The sequence below is a fragment of the Mizuhopecten yessoensis genome, unplaced genomic scaffold (genome assembly GCF_002113885.1).
Source record: "Mizuhopecten yessoensis strain PY_sf001 unplaced genomic scaffold, ASM211388v2 scaffold4121, whole genome shotgun sequence".
Taxonomy (NCBI): Eukaryota; Metazoa; Mollusca; class Bivalvia; order Pectinida; family Pectinidae; genus Mizuhopecten; species Mizuhopecten yessoensis.
In genome coordinates, this window is record NW_018405386.1 from 212,167 (window position 1) to 229,215 (window position 17,049).

General features: G+C 33.8%; 1 protein-coding gene across 2 annotated transcripts in view; it reads left to right on the forward strand.

Annotated features, from left to right (window-relative positions):
* The window catches only part of LOC110448541 (pituitary homeobox x-like), a 66,066-nt gene extending 55,598 nt beyond the window's left edge, over positions 1-10,468 (forward strand). For both annotated transcript variants that reach the window (XM_021494829.1, XM_021494828.1), the window contains exons 2-3: positions 2,875-3,080; positions 8,649-10,468. In XM_021494829.1, coding sequence (XP_021350504.1) covers positions 2,875-3,080; positions 8,649-9,170 — 728 coding nt within the window. In that variant the 3' untranslated portion in view covers positions 9,171-10,468. The remainder of the gene's footprint in view (positions 1-2,874; positions 3,081-8,648) is intronic.
* Positions 10,469-17,049: the final 6,581 nt, after the last annotated feature.

Genomic DNA, 17,049 nt, shown 5'->3' on the forward strand with positions numbered 1-17,049 from the left:
ACTTTATATTATGTAAGGCTATACCCTTTGTTTATTATCTCAATCCTTTTTGCTTATTGAAATATCTGAATACTTTACTTAAATCTAAGTTTTATTGGTCGTAATATTACTCAAGCGTTGGACAATGAAAATGTAAGTACAAGTAGCTGTATTAGACTGCCAAATTCTTAAAACCACAAGAGCTAGGGAGACAGAATATATATATATATATATATAATACACAAAACAGAAGCATACGCGTGTGAGCTGATATCGTTTTGTAAAATAGACTTGGATATTGACATTCTGAGTTTGAAATGGACATGCGGATAGCCGGTAAGGATGACAGGCGTAAAGAGAGTCGGTCGTTACCCCCGTGTGTTTGAGATTTGTCTGACAGAGTACGGGTTTATAAACTACATAACGTTATAGCGCCAACAAATACTCGAGTTACCAAGTTTCTTAAACAATAATCCAGACCTTTTGTAAAATCACTTGTTAGATTTGTCTTTCCGTGAAAAGTAGATTTCGCGTTTTTATTTTCTGACAGATCCCCCCACCACCCAGTTTTCTTGCGATTTCGCTTTCGTGCTAATAGTAGGTAAAAGGAAGTTTTCGGTGAGAGGGGAGGGGCGGCTGGCCCAGGGGGGTTATCTAGAATGGTGTATCTCTAACTCGCGTACTTATATACACGTATGACTTCAAGTGGCATAGAGTCTACTTAATAATGTACCAAATGGATTTCACTCTGCGACAATATAGAGTAAAGGGGGACCCAACCGTCAAAACATTCCAGTGTAACGGTACATGGTCGGCGCCTCTATCCAATCCTAACTGCGACCTCAAGTGTCTTGATAACCACGGAAAGGCAAGGGTAAATAATTAAGTGGAAATTTCGATGTATATATCAAACAGAAATAACGTGAAAACGTTTTAACCGTCAGTGAAATTAGACCGAAATTTCCAGTAAATTAGTCAAATTGTCGCTTGTTACCTTAGATGTAAATTGTATAAAAGTCATCGATTTGACACAGGTTTTTCTCGTTTAATAGTGACGGTCCCAGCCTCTCACTTGACAAGTGAATTATTCCCAATGAAATCGTTTGATGTGAGATACACATAATAATAAAAAAAAATCTAAAAAAAATATCTTGTAAGACAACATCCGTAATCAATTTCCACTGCGTTGTCAATATCAGAAAGAACGAACATGGCCCGCGATTACAGTTATTGCTTTCGTTAATGGTTGCTATTACTAACAACGAAATGAGGGTCTCTTGTTAATTTAGCTGACATGATGTTGTGTGTTTCTTGTACGCGACGCGGACGATGTTACACGTACTTGAATGTGATGAAAGATGACAGATGATCGACCGAAAAGAAATCGACATCGTTGTTGTTAATTTCACGGCATTTACGCTCCAATCAATATATTACTGATCCAGTTACGATCGTCTTGCCGTTATGTACTTTATGAGTTAGGTATAGAATATATTGGTAATTGTACGCTGTTTCTATTCAGAAAGGTGATATTGAGTTAAGGTATTCAGAAGTTATCATCATCATGACAAACATCAACAAATAAATATAAAACAAAAAAAACACAAAAATTCTGATTACATAATATAAAAATCAAAGAAGAATTTACAAATTAATTGTATGTTCTGTTTATTAACCAGGAGAAACACGCTCTCGTAGTGCAAACCCATCAGCTGTTTTGTCAAATGTTAGAATTGATGAGTTTTGGCATAACTCTGAGGATATATAATTTTGGATCCACATCTATTGTTTAAATACAACATATATCTAAACGGTTACAGATTTCGTGTTTATACAAACCATATGTTTCAAAATACCTCCGCCACCTGCATCTCACTGAGTCAAAATGGGGTTCAACTGCCTAAGCGTAATTCCAAGATGTATCATATATGCTTGAATCTCACTCGATTTTTTTAATTTCTGTCTGATATATACAACTCTTATCGAATGTTGTAAAGTGGCAGATGTGATTTATGTCTTAAACAAGCCGTAAAACGTTATGATTATTTCACGTTTCAGACCGAACTTGAAAAACTCACGCCCAATACAAATAATATATACTATAGATATTACACGTTTCGTTTATCCCAAAATGTGAAGTACAGATATTGATTAAATCTATAAACTTAAATTGTTGCGTAATCCCTGAAGTACTTTCGATTAAAAACATGTCAAAATATCAGTAAATTATCCCAACGTTCACTGAAACCTGTGTGTAAAAAATATACACTTGCAAACAGTACTTTAGAACAAATATAGCCCGTATTGTTTGATGTGTTCCCATACGGAAACAATCTATGAAGTTTTATGAGTTCACACCAATTTGCAAATCAACAAGAATTCGGTGTCGAAAACACTTGTCAATGTTGAAAATAAACACCCCGAAACATAAATCTCAGCCTACTTCAAACTTTGGTGGGATTAGAAGGTATTAATGATATTTTATAACAGGTATGCAAATATACCTTATCATGGTTTTTCAATTAGATTTTTCGCAATTGGTCAGATTTGAATTATTTCTTTTCACACATTTGCTAACATGTACATTTCAGAACGTACTTCACGTATTTGCAAAGAAATAAACAAATTTTGAATTAAGCAATTTTGAATAGTTGCATGCGTTTTGAGTTTAGTTTTCATCGCTAATTAGAGAATTTAAGACATGTTAAACAGTGCCTACCGCTAAAATAATATTACGCTGATAAAAAGACACATGAACCAGTATTATATTTTGAAAATTAAAGTGACTTTTGATATTTAAAACCGTGTTCTTTTCCCAAATTACAGCAATCCAGCCCCAGATATTGATGATTTGTTTAAAATATTAATAATTACATCTTTTAATTATCATTTCAGATTCCAGTGAGAATTCAAAAACGAAATCGGAAGACAGTGGGACGGAGGAAGACAAAAAGAAGAAAAGACAAAGAAGACAGCGAACACATTTTACCAGTCAGCAACTGCAAGAACTGGAAGCCACATTTTCCAGAAATCGCTACCCAGATATGGCAACACGGGAAGAAATTTCAGCCTGGACAAATCTGACAGAAGCCAGAGTTAGGGTAAGTTTTCTGCCACGCCTAGAAATATAACAAATATCCTATTTGAGTCATTCTTCCCTCTTTTTTTCCCTCCCTCCCTTCATTCCTCCGAGGGAAAGAGGAACCCCTGTAATTTTGCGTACTCATTTGCATAAAGTATGGAAACATCGCTAAGAGATGAGTAAAACTAGTACCAAATTCCTTTTTCAAAACATTGAAACTCAAGTATATGTTTAAACTATGTACAGGCCGTTGTTTCAAACGATCCCTAGCATGAGACAACTTCTTAACTTAAAAAATTTCAATAGGAAAGCATTATTGGAGTAAAGAAAAATCTTAAATAGAGCGATTTTTTTCACCAACTTCAATAATGAATTCCTATGGAAAATTATGGGAAACCGGACCCTGGTCTCCGGTCATCTTTGGTCATCCTGTGGCGTTATGGGTTAGGGAAACCTGCAAACATCTATATGTATATTCAAACTACATCTTCCTTGACCGAACGATTTGAGGGAATATTTGAAACTTTCTCCATCCCAGTTGTGTATTTCGTTGGTACTGTTTGAGGATTGTTTCAAGAAATAATTGGGTTTTCTTCTGCATTTTTATTATATAAATCAGTTTGTTTTCCTCTAAACTGATTTATTTGAATTAAACCAACTTTAATATATCATATTTGTGCGCCAAAAAGATAAATTTCAGGGATATAGTAGAGCCCATTACATGCCCGTAATGGACCGATCTCCATTTATAATTTACCGTAAACGATTTTATTTTGAAAAAACCCATTTTTTTTTTTATAAATTACGTATCGCACATTATCTGAGTGTGTTAAATTAAGGAAAAAGTAAAATTAAAACCGAAAAAAGCTTAGAAAGATTGCCATCGCAAATTTTCCTCGTCATCATTATAAAAGACCGTTCATTGAGGACAAGTCCAAAAGTGTGTTTTTTTCCTTGTCAAACATATCAAAATGATGAAACGATAAAGTTTTTTTAACTAAATTCTAAAATTTCCTTCAAAAGATGAAATAATTTTTGAAGCTTTCTGATAAAAACACTGTTTGGTTTTAAAATCACGAAGGTATTCTTTTATAACTGAAAATATTTTTGTACACTTTTTGCGTAAACGAACGCGCCTGGATTACACGCACGAGAGTACACGTGGTAACCGGCTTGCATTAATTAGATTTAATGTCCATTCTAAATGTAAAACAATGACGGAACATGGAAAATATAAAATGACTTGGTTTACACACATGGTGTGTCATTTTCCGTCGAGCAAGACCGAAATTCATGTTTTAATATAAGTTCATTATCAAAGAATACTTTCGAGCAATTATTACCCCACACTAATTAGATCAGGCTTCCAGACTCATAATTGCGGACTTCATTCATCAAAGAGAGGGCTTAAGGAAGGATTTACAAATTACCGTAGAAGCAGTTGACATCGCGTCGTTTTTGGATATTAATTTCAAAGTTTTGCATTAATTTTTCGGAATGTCGTTTAAATGAAACGCAAAAAGCCGTAAAAGTGGACATTGGCATACGCGCAAGGAGTTCCTGGAGATTCGTTCCGCATGAAAGAATGTTTTGGAATTTTTGCACAACCACGACACAATGTTAGACAAATCCGACCGGATCAAAAATTAATTACATCAAAGATTTGTCGCTTCTAGACATTGAAATTACACGAGCGTGCTCATTTTTTCGTGAAATTGTAAAATGTTGACTAGGTCCATTTGGAAATAAAAAAAGTATCAGTTTTCATTACAGGATTAAATAATTTATTTATGATTTTAAAAGCTTTAGTAGCCGTCGTTTAAGGAATATTTCCGTATCTGTAATTAGATAAACGTAGAAATAAATCAATTTTATGAAAGTGGTTCACGGCTTTTTACATGATAATATATCTATGTGATACGTATAATTATTTTATATATTTTAACCTATTAGACATAAAAATACAAGTGTAGCTCATGGAACATATGTTATCAATTACGTGCTGGTTTCCCACTTCTAATTAGCTTGTACGCTACTGCCGTACCGGACATTCCTTGATAGCTTTAACTATTTACACCGCTCGAATGTAAATTTAAACAGGCTTGAAATATACACGAGGAAATGAACATCGACAAGGATAAATAAACACCTCATAAAGAAAATAATTCAGTAGGGAACTTAAGGTGTGAATGGACGCGTGTTTGTCAAAATCTCCAAGGAAATTTTGATTTCCTAACAGCGCCTTGCCGGTGAATAAGTCAATTTTGTGGAAAAAAAATAATGAAAATAATTTATGTCCTACTGTTATATTTAATAAAGGTTTAATCAGGCAAACTGTTTTATATACATTCGTGGTAAAGTGTGAAATTCACACCGTTTTATTTAAAAGAAAGTAGTTTGACAATCATGTGTCATACATAATTATTGAAATATATTGTTTACCAAACTGCCGACATTGCTATGATAGAAAAATGTACATGAAAATCAGATATTTTACTTGCTTCTGATTAATACTTAAACAAGGATTATAATTGAAAATTTATGAACATTTAAACATGTAGAAATAACATTCTAACGTTACAGAAACAAATAATTACGATATTTTAGGGAAAACAACGACAATTCTTGGAAAATAGTTCTAAATATTTAACTTAAGAAATTAAAATCAGAACTTGCATGTTTATCTAAAATTTGTAGACATAAGAGTAACTTATCTAAAATAAGTTTGAGGATAATATCTTTAAATTGAATTTGGAAAAACTTGATTTGCGAAAGAGTATTGCTAATTGCATATACAAATAAATCTCGAAAGCTTTAAAACAGAATTATTACGCTTCTCCATTTCATATTTCAACAGATTTTCATTTTTTATTCATGTGCAGATATATTCTTTTATAATAAGGTATGTCTCACATGATTTGATAGTGATGAAAACAGTCAACACTTCATTTATTCATTTCTGATAAGAAAGGGAGATGTTTCTTTTGCGCATGCGTCCCATCTTGTTTCTACCTCGATACGGTGGTATTGAGGTTTCTTACCCAGAAACACCGAAATGTCACTTGACAGGCGAAGGCAAATGTTTAAATTGTTACTAAAGGACGAATAATAAACTTCTGGTCGCGATCTGCACGTGTCCGAGATAAATGATAAAATAAATGATTTGAACTTATTTATATTTAGGCATTGAAAGTATGAACCAAAATGCTGTCATGCACTCTTCGTTAAATGTGAAATCTATACCGATCTTAACAAAAGATATTTTGGCTAATGACCACATGGATCACAATGATGGTTAAGTAATATGAAAAAGCACAAAAACACAAATTAAGAAAAGTTCACAAAGTGAAACGGCGAGCTTCTCAAAATAAATGAAATAAAAGAACCTCCGATCTCTGACAAAATTTCTATTTAATGATGCTATTGTTTATTGCACTAGTTTAATGGAACTATAAAAACAAATCTAAAACGCTTGAAAACATTAGCAGTACATCATTAAATCAAAACAAAAACTTCAGAATCATATGAAATTACAAAACATTTAAAATGAAAACCCTGCAACTATTTGCATCACGAAAATCTAACGTCGCAATAGCAAAAGGGTTGGAAGGGTATTCTCTTCTTTTCATTTTTTTATGTTCCAAGCTAAATTCTCCTGAACCCGACCCCTACTTTGTCATGATCGTAATTAATTAGGGGCTATCCTCGCCCCCTTGTCATCTCCTGTCACCTCTAACCGTCCGGACACGCCCGGCGATGACGCGAGAGGATTACTTCAGTGACAGAGAGTAGCTAATTGAGACGGATATGAAGTCACAGGAGAGACACACTCGATAATTTGCTTGTTATGTGGTTCTGTTAGCTCATCCATAATACAAACCAAACATTCCAGAGAAACACTGGGCAATTGTTCTTGGATTTTGACCATTATTGATTCTGGAGATTTAGTCGTCCTCTCTCAACTACCAAACAAAATATCCCCCATCGCCATACCATTTATTTTCTTGTCCCTCCCCTCTCTTATGCCTCCCATATTAAGAAATACAATGCAAGGTGTCTTAATAGAGATAATCTCCTTTTTTCTTTTCACTCCTCCCTTCCGCATCCCATGCAAAAATAGTCATTTCTATCTACTATGCATAATGCATTTCTCGATATCATTTATGCTCCCCTGCGCCACACAATGAAATAGTTCTAGCATTCAATATGCTTTCATCAGCATTGTCTCTTCCTCTTGCCTCCCATATGCAAACTTCAGCAATAACTACCATATAAAATGCTTTCATCGATATCGCCTCTTCTTTTATTCCTTTTAAATCTAGGATTAAAAAAAAGATAGTCATCATGTAAATTGTTCACCAATGTCATCCTCTGACTCGTTTCCCTCCTCTGGTCGTTTACGTAGCATGTTTAGTGTTATTGTATCATCCAGCTCCTGATTAAGCTGCTTACGGTAACACCTATCAAATCACCATGAGCAGGCAAGCTCGATACCGGCGCTGCTTTCTCATCTTCCTGACATCAGCCACGTACATCCCATCGGCGGGTTTTCTCTAACAATGTCAAGACCCTCATCAGGGATCTAGAACATCCCAATTTTATCATTTATCGTGTTTTGTGTATCGAGAAGAGATAACGTCTACCCCTGTCCTCTTAAATCTTTAATTTCATGATATTTTCCCCAGTATTGATTTACTAATACCCCCAGAAACCGACTTTTAGTAAAGAAATAGTAACATTTACATCACCGACGACGGTAAACAATCCCTGATCCCCATCCCAATCATTCAATTTAATAACTTACATATGTAGTTTAAGTGAATATGTTTTAAAGGGGTTCTTTGTTGTAATAAATTTTCATTTTGAAACACACAGACAAAGGTTTTCGACACCGTCGTCCCTCTCCCCAATCAGTGTCTGGTCCTGCTACTGACGTACATATACTAAAATCAGCTACCGATCACTTCGGGGTTGTGTATTTCAATAACAATATCGGCCTGGTAGCTGAGAGACTAGAAACATAATTTACGATCAAACTTTATTAAATCAATGTCGAAGTAAGAGTAGATTGTACAAGCGTTATCCAAGCATGTTGACGCGATAGGGCCCGGGTGAGCAGACGACAGACCCAACAAGACAAACACACCACTCAGCCGGGGGATTCATACATCAGCCTTTAAAATTAACCCACACAACTATCATGGACACAATTAAAAACCTGCCCATGTTTCTCGGTTTGCTATGAGAGGAGCTTCTACTCATTAAGTGGTTCCCGTAATAAAACCACAGTCTGTCATGTTGTCAACTCGGGTTGTTACCGTTGCCTTCATATTAAAAACTTGAAAGGAGATTTATCTTTGGGTTTAAATGTATTTCAAATAAGTCAATTATTGACTTGATTTTGTAATTGAGACGTCCCAATAATGTTCTAAATGATGAAACTATAGCCATCTTGTACTTAAAATATTACAAAAGGTACTTCCGTATCGAACAATATTCTCAATAATGCAAACAGATTTATTTCCTTTTTCGATCAATCTATTTTTGCTATGTTACTAATAATAGATTCTTTTTTGCTGTTTTGCAGGTTTGGTTTAAGAACAGAAGAGCAAAATGGAGGAAGAGGGAAAGGAACATGGAAACATTTAAAACTGGATTCGGATCTCAATTCACTGGGCTAATGCAATCACCATTCGACGACACTCTCTACAATGGTTATCCTAACAACTACTGGGCCACAAAAGTGCCCAGCCCTTTAGGATCCAAGTCGTTCCCTTGGGGCCTAAACTCAGTCAATCCTCATCTATCTTCCGTAGTCTCCACGCAACCGATGTGTTTTTCAGCACCCTCAAGTAGCATTAATAACTCTATGGTGGCCAATGTGCCCAACCTTCCGAGCAACATGACCAACACTGGTGCCCCCTGCCCTTACGCCCCTCCAGCCCCTCCGTACATCTACACCCCTAATAGGGATCAGTGCACGAACAGTATCGCTTCCCTAAGACTGAAAGCCAAACATCACTCTTATGGCTACCCTCCAGTTAACCCCAGACAACCCACACTGTCTGCCTGTCAGTATGCAACAGTCGGCAATGGCGGCGCCGTATGATACCGGATGTGACGTAGTGTGAGGAAAAACATTTTGAAGTGTTTTGTCGACCGGGTGACGACGAAAATAACACAGGAGTAGAATCTATCAAGACTCAATCTGTTTTCGTCCACCGGAGTAGATAATCTACTGTTTGTTGCATTGGTTTGCATTTATTTTAATGTTGCTGTTATACCAGAGGATCTGATTTCTCCGCAATGTGAATCTTGCCACAAAACAGTGTTATTGCAACAGGCAGCAGAAATGATAGATCTGACACTGTACAACCCAGCACCATGCAGTAAATAGGACGACGTGGTGTCACACACCTTGAAAATCGTGTATATGCGATTCCGCAACATCGTTGGTGCAGAGAAATGAACTCTTAAACAGGAAAGTATCACTGTCAGGTCATGATGGTGGATGTTGAACTTTGACCTAAGGTCGGTATATGTGATCTCCTTATCCACCATCACCGTAATACATGACCTTGACTTGATGGGCGTCACCTATCGGTCACCTATTATAGTCTCATAAATGACGCTTACGAACAATGTTTTATTATCATTTTTGTTGGTTGAATAGCTTTATATACATATGGTTCATATGTAACGAACACAACATTACGTCAGAAATTATACGTCGCAAATTTGTGACGTATACCACGTGAATGAATGACGTTACCATGACGGCGCTTTCAGGGGCTAATATATAATGTATTTATATATCTTGTATTCTATTCAACAATGACACGTGGTTTGCCGTATTCTAGAATGTACATCCGGGTTATATGAACATTAGTTTTAGGTCATATAGTGACGAAATCATACAACCAAACTTATACTGTATATCCCTTGGTTTTCGCGATTGCTATTTTTCACCATTGCGCTTCAAATTATTTATTCGCGAGGATTGACAAAAAACCCATTATATGTTATATAAATTCTTTTATAGACATATTTGAATAATTATTCTATGTAAATGATAACGAGCTAATGGAAATCGCGATTATCGCCAATCGCAAATGGATGGGAAAATATGACTCGCGAAATATGAGTGGATTACAGTATGTTAGCATATAGGCCTAGTGTCTACGAAGAACAAATGACGTTAGATGTGGGTTTTTTAATAATAATGAATATTATGGCAAAACATTATTGATGAAATTCTCACTCAAAGTGATGCATAGTGCTAGCAGTTAGTATTTCTTTGAGATCCAACATCGATTTAATTATTTTGTTATGCAGAATGGGACACTGAATAAGATTTGTCCCCAGCTGTTAAAATATTGCATTAATAAAGTTTGGTATATTAAAATATTTTGTTTGTTTGTAATCTATTGAGGTATCGTTAATGCAATTGCTGTGAAACAACGTATAACAACTGCCAACACATTTTGAAACAAGGAATTGTTAAATTTGCCTTTTGAAATGTGTTGGATTAGTTTACTTAGTGTTCTTGTCATTTAAATGGTATTTTAATCCTAATATAAATAAAATTAAAACGGATGTACCACATCGTCAGTATGCAAGGACACAATCTAAATCATATTCAATACGAAAGGATTTCGTCGCTGTAAGCAAAGATGATGTGTCACGAGAAAATAAATGAACTATAATAACGGAAAGGTCAAAATATCAAATCTCTCAAAATTGATATTTAAACTAAGTTTTGTCCTCGAGAGGTTATTAATAACGTTAGTGGTATTTAATCATAAACCTTTCACAAATCGACTTTTAGATTGCCAGCGAAACGTAAATAGTAGCTGTTATTCACTAATTAGATATGTATAACCATGATTTTATATGCAGAAGATATTTTTATCATTAAATATCATTCAATATTAATTAAGAAGGAAAACCTTTTATATATTTCGGTTTTACCTAATATTATCTTGACATTCCAATTCGTGATCTAACGCAATACATACACTAAACGAGAACAATCAACATATTTACAAGAAGTTAACTCTTAACATGACTCTGATGAGAACACACCGATAGATTTGGCGATATAAAATATTCGCAAAATGTTGAATTTGCTACAAATACACTTGCAGATTCTACTTTAATATAATAAATTAATTGATGTAGAAGTTGGTGATATCTGCGAAATTTCTGTGTGAGGATTTTTATTTCAAAATAAAAACAAAACAATTTTCCTCGCGATGAACCAAATGCATGTTAAATCCTTTCACCACTGTAGACCATAATGGACTCATCCATATCAATACATGGTAGAGTCTACTAAAGTTACATGGGGGTGAAAGGGTTAATAATGAAAAAGACGAAACACTGCCCAATGCCTGACGCAAATCCCTTCCTTTTTTTATTCCTATCCCGGATGCCATGTACAATGTCGAATATTGCTGCAGGGAAAAGACCCCTGGTAGGTATCGGTATCTCCGAGAAGAGAACATAAGCAACTTAACTCTTAATACAGTTTTTGTTGTTGTTTTCCCCGTCTTTGATGTCGACCGGGACCTGATCATGTTTCAGGTTTTCCCCGGATGATGAGGTTGACAGGGCTCACAGAGTACCAGGAATTCGGAGACCCAAATTTCGTGATGATGGGAGCTTCATGTATCAATGCAATATAAACAATGCAACTCAACCATCGTGAGGCCATTGTTTCTAACGTTAACATTGAGATTTCTGTTTTTATTGTTTTACAGTAAAAGTGTTATAACCATCGTTTTACTACACGTGTGTTAGCTTCATTGGAATTTTAGAGAAATTGATTTTGGTAAAACGGAGGAACACCAAATTATAAGCGACATTACGCATAACACTTTCTAAAGCTTAATACCTAACATTCCGCTCATAATTCACAATTAGGAAAATGATCTTTTAACAGCCAAAACCAAAAGTTAAATGAATTGTGAAAAACGTTATATTTTGTAGATAAGTGGAAGAAAGTGGCATTAATTCTCATAGGTGCATATTAAAATGAGGAAATAATGACGAGAAACATTCTTAAAATTCTTTCTAGAAATCTAGCGAAACGATATACATACAATGAATTATTTTTGTTTGAATAGTTTATCTTTAATGAAGATTCATAAGGAGTGGAATAGACGTCTGTTTTAAATTATTTTGATTTTCGAACGGAATTTTAACGAAAGTAGATATACACATACATGTATTACACTCAGACGAAGAACAAGTTTTGGGTCACTACTACAAACCACCATTATTGAAATAAGAGATTTATAGCCTGAATTTTTGTGTGCTATAATCTCAAGTTTAAAATGAATGTACGTCAATGGTGTTTGTTTGTTCCTGAATAAGCCAAAAATATAAGAATATTCATTGTTTTCATTTGTCATTTAAAAGGGATGTAATAACCCTATCAAAATGACTTCAGTTTTATTTTAGTTTTACTTTACATTCAAAAGTATTTAATTCAACAATTCAACACAATATTATACCAAAATTACACAATATCTGAGGAATTGGAAAACCAGCTTTGAGCTTTAATAAAAGAAATGGTGAAATGATAAACAATTTCTCAAATTTCAATGTAAGAATTCATCAATATTAAGGTACAAGTATAAGGTATAAGGTTAAAAAAGTTAACAATGTTTTATAAAAGTTTTACTTGGAAATATAAGCTAATTAAACAAATATATGTATTGTTAAGGATAAAAAACTGAAAAGCTGATACGAAAAATCTATATTAAGGCAATAATCTGAAGAGACGTCAAAACAAAGGCAGTAGCTTTATGAACCAGTAACATACTATCATTAATAACATAACACAGACATTGAATTTGACATCAGGCTACTTCAAAATGTCCGTCGTTGATATATAGACAATTCTATGTTATTTCTTTACATTAAGTTTAGATGTCAAAAATAGTTTCTGTCCACTTTAGTTTGTATATGTATCTAGATATATAGATATCAAAACATTAGTCATATATAAATGTGTATATATTACTAAAAACACTATTTTTTGTAATATAAAAAAGACGGGAGTTAACTATGAAGAAGGTTTTCCACTTTGCGCTAAGGCTTTATAGGAATTCTTCATTGCTACAACGCTATACACATAAAAACTAATAAGTTAAAATGTTAGTGCGAAATGTACCGCTTTTTTTTTTTACAAATTTACTCATTACTTGTTTTAACATGTTGTATAGTTCAATCGCATTTCGTCAACATATAATTAAAACTGTGTTGAAATATAATGTCCTTGTGATGGAAATGAAAATTTGAAAAATATGACACAAACCATGAAAAACTGGCTTTTCAGATCAAATATTTTTTTATATCATGGAAAAGTAGGGCATTTTGTACTATGGCTGCATTGAAACATCAAATATTGGATATGATAAAATAGACACCAACCAACAGTACACACATATAACACGATGACGTCATATTTAAACAATGCATATTGTGATTTTATTATCTATTCTGTTGGATGTGTACCCGTACATTGCAACAGTGCAAATCCAACGGTCTCCTAAAGATCCCTGTATCAGCTTCATAATATGTGGGGGTGTAGATATTATATATGTATAATATCAGCTTGTGTCGCTATCTTCATATGACTCTATAAGAGATATGATATCTCTAGATAGTATGTAGGATGTGTATATTATATAAGTATAATGTCTGCTGGTGTTGCTATCTGCTGTTGAATCTAGAATATTTTTACAAGATCCTTAGATAATATGTGGGATGTGTATATTATATAAGTATAATGACTGCTGGCGTTATTTTCCACCTTTCACTGAATAATATCTGGATGAGAACCATTACTAATATTTGGGATATGTATATTATATTCTTCAAAATGACTGCTAGTGTTACTATTTCACTGAATAACATCTGGATGAGATCCATTAATTATATGTGGGATGTGTATATTATATGAGGATAATGACTGCTGGCGTTATTTTCCACCTTTCACTGAGTAATATCTGGATGAGATCCATTAATAATATTTGGGATATGTATATTATATTCTTCAAAATGACTGCTAGTGTTATTATTTCACTGTATAATATCTGGATGAGATCCATTTATAATATGTGAGATGTGTATATAACATATTTTATAATTACTGCTAGTGTTACTATTTCACCGTATAATATCTGAATGAGATCCATTAATAATATGTGAGATATGTATATTATATACTTCATAATGACTGCTAGTATTACTATTTCATTGAATATTATCTGGATGAGATCCATTCAAACTATGTGGGATATGTATATTATATACTTCATAATGACTGCTAGTATTACTATTTCATTGAATATTATCTGGATGAGATCCATTCAAACTATGTGGGATATGTATATTATATTCTTCAAAATGACTGCTAGTGTTATTATTTCACTGTATAATATCTGGATGAGATTCATTAATAATATGTGAGATGTGTATAGGATATATTTTATAATGACTGCTAGTGTTAATATTTCACTGTATAATATCTGGATGAGATCCATTTATAATATGTGAGATGTGTATATAACATATTTTATAATGACTGCTAGTGTTAATATTTCACGGTATAATATCTGGATGAGAAATTTATACAATGGGAAACTTTTACGATTAAATGTCAATAGGCATGTTCATAGTACTATACGACTTAGGACACGACCCAACAAGTGCAACACACTGGGACAAATAGTATCAAAATATGTAGATAAAGACTTAATCTTACCGTGTAAACACTAAACGCTACTGGACTGATTAAAGTTCAAAATATGTCGCAAAATTGGGCGGAAATCCTAAAGATAACTTGAGCGGGGTCGCAATCAGGTTGGCGAGGTGAGATGTTGTACAGGCATAAAGGATTACCACGGATTATACCGGACAAATCTACTTTTCAGCAAGTTGTTAGAAATGTCGCCATTTGTACACGGGGTGTATACTTCATTTTAGGATAATTTTATCTGAGGTCGCCATTCAGGCGTTTCATTTAGCACCTGATAAAGACATAGTTTATCTATAAAGACTTTATATGACTGTATTGAATACTGTCTTTAAGGCTCAGAAAGTGTTTCAAGAATTACATGTCGGGGTAACTCATACAAGTAGTCTTTCTAGAAAATATCTAGATTGTTGCCTTACAAATATATTGTAAACAGAAATAGGAAAACCCAACTGTGTTTTGTTTGACAATCACCTGAGGAATAGAAAAAACCTTTCCCAATTAAAGAACACATAAGAAAATATCTGAGTTCTTTTATTACAAATATGTTTTAAATTGGAATAAGAAAACTCAGCGCAGTTTCTTGTCTGACAAACATATAGTGAGTAGAAAGACCTGTCCCAGTGTATTGACTGAAATACACATTAGAAATAGGAAAATTTAACTTCATGATTCAGCACCTATGTTTACTATTGCTGTTCACATGAATCAACATCCAAAATCAAATCCTTATTTGACTTCAAGATTCCTCCTTTACTGAAATTGCTAAGTATTTTCAACAGTTAAGACATATTAACCTTGACTAACAAATACATTTTAGGCATGTATTTGAAATTATAAATATGGTATACAGAGCCAACATACAATATACATGTATAAGAGTAGGAAATAATAGGGAAATAAATTAAATTGTGTCCGTGTCATCGGTACAATGAAAACAATTAAACAAACGTGAAGCAGGGTTTCTAGCACTTTCGCCCACTTATGCCTGCTGAACACATCAAGGGGCGAAGACAACTCTGTCTTCTAGTTGTGTTTTTAATTTATTCCCAAAAATGAAAATATATTCATGCAAATACTGCTAGTAAACAAGACATCTAAAACCCATTCTTACATTTCCTTTAATTTTAAATTCAAATTGTGTAGTATTTTTCATTCACGTGAGAGTATTTAGAAGGACCAACAGGAAACATTTATACGGCATTATTATTTCACAATAGATCAAACCTTAACTTCAGCTTCACTGAGGTTCACTACAAATGGCAAATACAATTTAAGAAAACAACACCTATATGACCAGAAAAAAGCAACGGTAGCTTCTATAAAGGAAAAGTCAGGCCAGGTAGAGAGACGACTTCAACTGTGTTAAGAGACCCTTTCCCCCAATAGTACTCAGTATTGGCTCAATTTGGCTATCGTATGATTGACTATTATGTAGCTCAACAATTGATAATGAATACATATTATTTTCATTTTGTCATGTTTGTTGTTTAGCTCCAAGCCATTTCATCATCGTACTCTGAGAGATGAAGTCTCCCACATGAGTTGTATAATCATGTTAATTGAAACTGTATTGACAACCTGCATTAAATGACCTCTTTAAACATGTCGAATGTTCAATCAATGTTCTGGGTTTGTTTTTGTATTCTATAAGCCAGATATTTCGCATAAATTTGCGTTAAGCGCCTATTGTGAATTCGGATAACACGTGAACAGTTAATTTTACACAAATATATATTTAACAGTTATTATTATTTAGCACTTATTCATACCCAACACTTATGTTTGACATAATCTTAAGTCCACGTAAGGTGAGAATATGAATAGAACTCCACGTAAAGAAGTAAGTTATCGACAATATGACACGAAGTAGAATGTTTACGTACCTTTGTTTACAATCTTTTCAACTTTTTATTTGCGCATGTTTTCTCCATAGTCTTCATATCAATCTGCATCTCTGTAAAAGTATTAAGTAGAATGTTGATTTTTATAAGAATGTTAAGATTCGAACAAGGAAAATGATAAGAATGTTGAGAATGAAGACAAAGGCTGACCAATGCTATAAGTCTACATATATCTGAGAAGCTTGTTAATCAATATACAATTTACCCAGTTTTTCCTCAATTAAGCTACTGCTTTTTTTGTTTTTTGTGGGTGTTTTTTTTTATTGGGGGGATCCAAATGTTTCTTCCAAAAACTTTTCAAGTTAGCCAACAACTCA